At 42.8% G+C, this 2,500-nt stretch overlaps 1 protein-coding gene across 7 annotated transcripts in view; it reads right to left on the bottom strand.

Annotated features, from left to right (window-relative positions):
- The window catches only part of LOC125029475 (oxysterol-binding protein-related protein 8-like), a 226,794-nt gene that overhangs the window by 55,831 nt on the left and 168,463 nt on the right, over positions 1 to 2,500 (bottom strand). The window contains exon 2 of one of the 7 annotated variants that reach the window (XM_047619365.1): positions 1 to 296. This exon is cut by the window's left edge and continues 116 nt beyond it. The exons of the other annotated variants lie outside the window; for them this stretch is intronic. Within the exon in view, the coding sequence (XP_047475321.1) occupies positions 1 to 65 (65 nt within the window). The 5' untranslated portion in view covers positions 66 to 296. The remainder of the gene's footprint in view (positions 297 to 2,500) is intronic. 7 annotated transcript variants of the gene reach the window in all.

Genomic DNA, 2,500 nt, shown 5'->3' on the forward strand with positions numbered 1-2,500 from the left:
GGCGGTGTCTTTCGTGGTGGACAGTCGCGCGCATACCCGGCAAGGTGCACAAAAAGGGCGGACATGCGCCCACTTATCCACGGCAGGTGACCTCTGTGTCGTGGGTCAACATTCCTCGTGTGTGTTTATTTTTTCTTAGACGTTCATTTTTTTTTGTCTTAATTATTCACAACGCAAAAAAGTTCAGGGAATACTAACCACGACTCAGTACTTTTTGATGAGGTCTGACTTTTAATTCACGCATGTAACACTTCACTTTTCCACAATGCTTGTGCTGTAACACATATCTCGTGTACCTGTTCAATAGAAGCAAGATATCAAATAACAAAAATAATGATAAAACGCATCCCCGTATTTCATCACAAGACAGCGCATTTTTCACGATATCTAAGGCCTACATAATTCACCTTGGTTTATGGTCACGCACGCCTCCCGCCCTTCAACGCCCACGCACCCCACACTGCTCGTGACTCCAGAATGACATAACGCGTGTCAATGCACAACGGCGACTCGTAGTCATCTGCGAGTCATCGGTTATGTCATCCCTCCCCACTCCCTTCCCCCTTTCCCCCGGGCTATACCACACCCATTAAGACTTGCTTGCTTCCAGTTATATAAATGTTGCCATCGGCTTCATGGAATCAATATGGATCTTAAAACTTTCACGCAATGGGATATTTTTCTAGCTCTACGTCTATCACTGTCTCGTCACTGCCATTCAAACATCTTTTTTTACTCCCATGCACAAGTATTTCATGCCTCGGCCAAATTATTCCAGCCGTCTCTGCCACATTTTTAAAAATCATTTTTATTTACGGTCAGTCACTGGACTCCGAGTTAATAACGGAACACGCACTCCTTTGTGGTCTCGTAGCTAAGAACACCAGAAAAAACTCCAGTTCCAGACTAACCACACACAACAGGCGCACGCTTTTCGAGCAATAAACCAAAGAACCACAGCAATATGGATACGTTTTCGTAAGTAACAATCTTGAAGGGCGTCGCTGTGGCTCAGCAACGCTGGTGGCGCACTGGGCATATGGGACGAACAGGATAGATTCAACACATTCATTATATCAAGGAAATTATTCTCCTGTTAAGCAAGGTCCTTCCGGTCTTTTATCGAATATCAAAAAAAAAAAAAAAAAAAAAAAAAAAAAAAAAAAAAAAAAAAAAAAAAAAAAAAAAAAAAAAACGAGCACTCGCGCACATACACATAAACACACACACATACACATTTTTTGTGTGCATGTACGTATGTATGTATGTATGTATATATGTACGTATGTTTGTATGTGTATGTATATGTATGTTACTATATGGATGTTAGTATGTATATAGATATGGATATATATATGTATATATGTATGTATATATGTATGCATATGTAAGTATATGTATGTTTGTATGTATATGTATGATTTTTTGTATATGTATGAATGTATGTATATGTATATATGTATGATTTTTTGTATATGTATGAATGTATGTATATGTATATATGTATGAATGAATGAATGAACGAATGTATGCAGGTATACTTGTATAGGCACACGAACGCGCAAAAACACAAATATGCACCCGGAGTCTCCAGGACAGGTGTTCAACGACCAGGGGTTCCAACAAGACGGGAAAAGGAAGAAGGGAGGAGGAAGAGGAGGAGGAGGAGGAGAGGAGGAGGAGGAGGAGGAGGAGGAGGAGGAGGAGGAGGAGGAGGAGGAGGAGGAGGAGGACGGCAGATTAGAGGATCAAGAAGGTCTTCTAGTTGGTCGTTCCCTTAATGAGGACATGCTTCCTGCCGATAAGACTAGAACGCACATTAAGGCCCTTAAATGAATCAAGATGGCACTCTCTCGTGACCTGGCAGCATCCTGTCTTTCTCTCCCGACCCCCCCCCCCCCCAACACACACACGCACAAAGAAGGAAACGAGGAAAAGATTAACTCGAAAGCCTCTCTTCCCAACTCGCACACGACCGGGTAATAAAGCAAATTTAGAGTCTCTAACATTCCTTCTGTTTTAGGGCCATCTGACCTGCTCCTCCTAGGCTATATACACAGAGAGCCAGCAGGTCAAACGGGATCACAGTGGCCTCTGACCCTGACCAAAGAGTTTCTCGGCCTCGTCATCAGACTTCGTGCTTCTTCAATTTTCTTTAATCTGTCTTTTGCCCTTTTTTTGACATTTTCGTTTTTATCTGTCTCTTCTCTTGGTCCATCGACTCTGCTCATCCCTTCCTTCGTCTCTATTTCTTCACTTTCTTCATCGTTTCCTCAAAACCTCCCTGGTACATTTTAATCACTTGCCTACCAACGCATTATTCCTCTAAGCCTAGAATTCTTTTCAAATTCATTGATCCATCCGACGATGACAATCATAAACAAACAAACGCACAGGGTCAGTAAGCGGAGCCTAATTACCGCCTCGTTACCAGAGCGGCTAAGAAGCGTTACGCTCGTTGCCAGCCATCACACAACGGCCACTTACCGCTCGTCACCCC

The sequence above is a fragment of the Penaeus chinensis genome, chromosome 10 (genome assembly GCF_019202785.1).
Source record: "Penaeus chinensis breed Huanghai No. 1 chromosome 10, ASM1920278v2, whole genome shotgun sequence".
Lineage (NCBI taxonomy): Eukaryota > Metazoa > Arthropoda > Malacostraca > Decapoda > Penaeidae > Penaeus > Penaeus chinensis.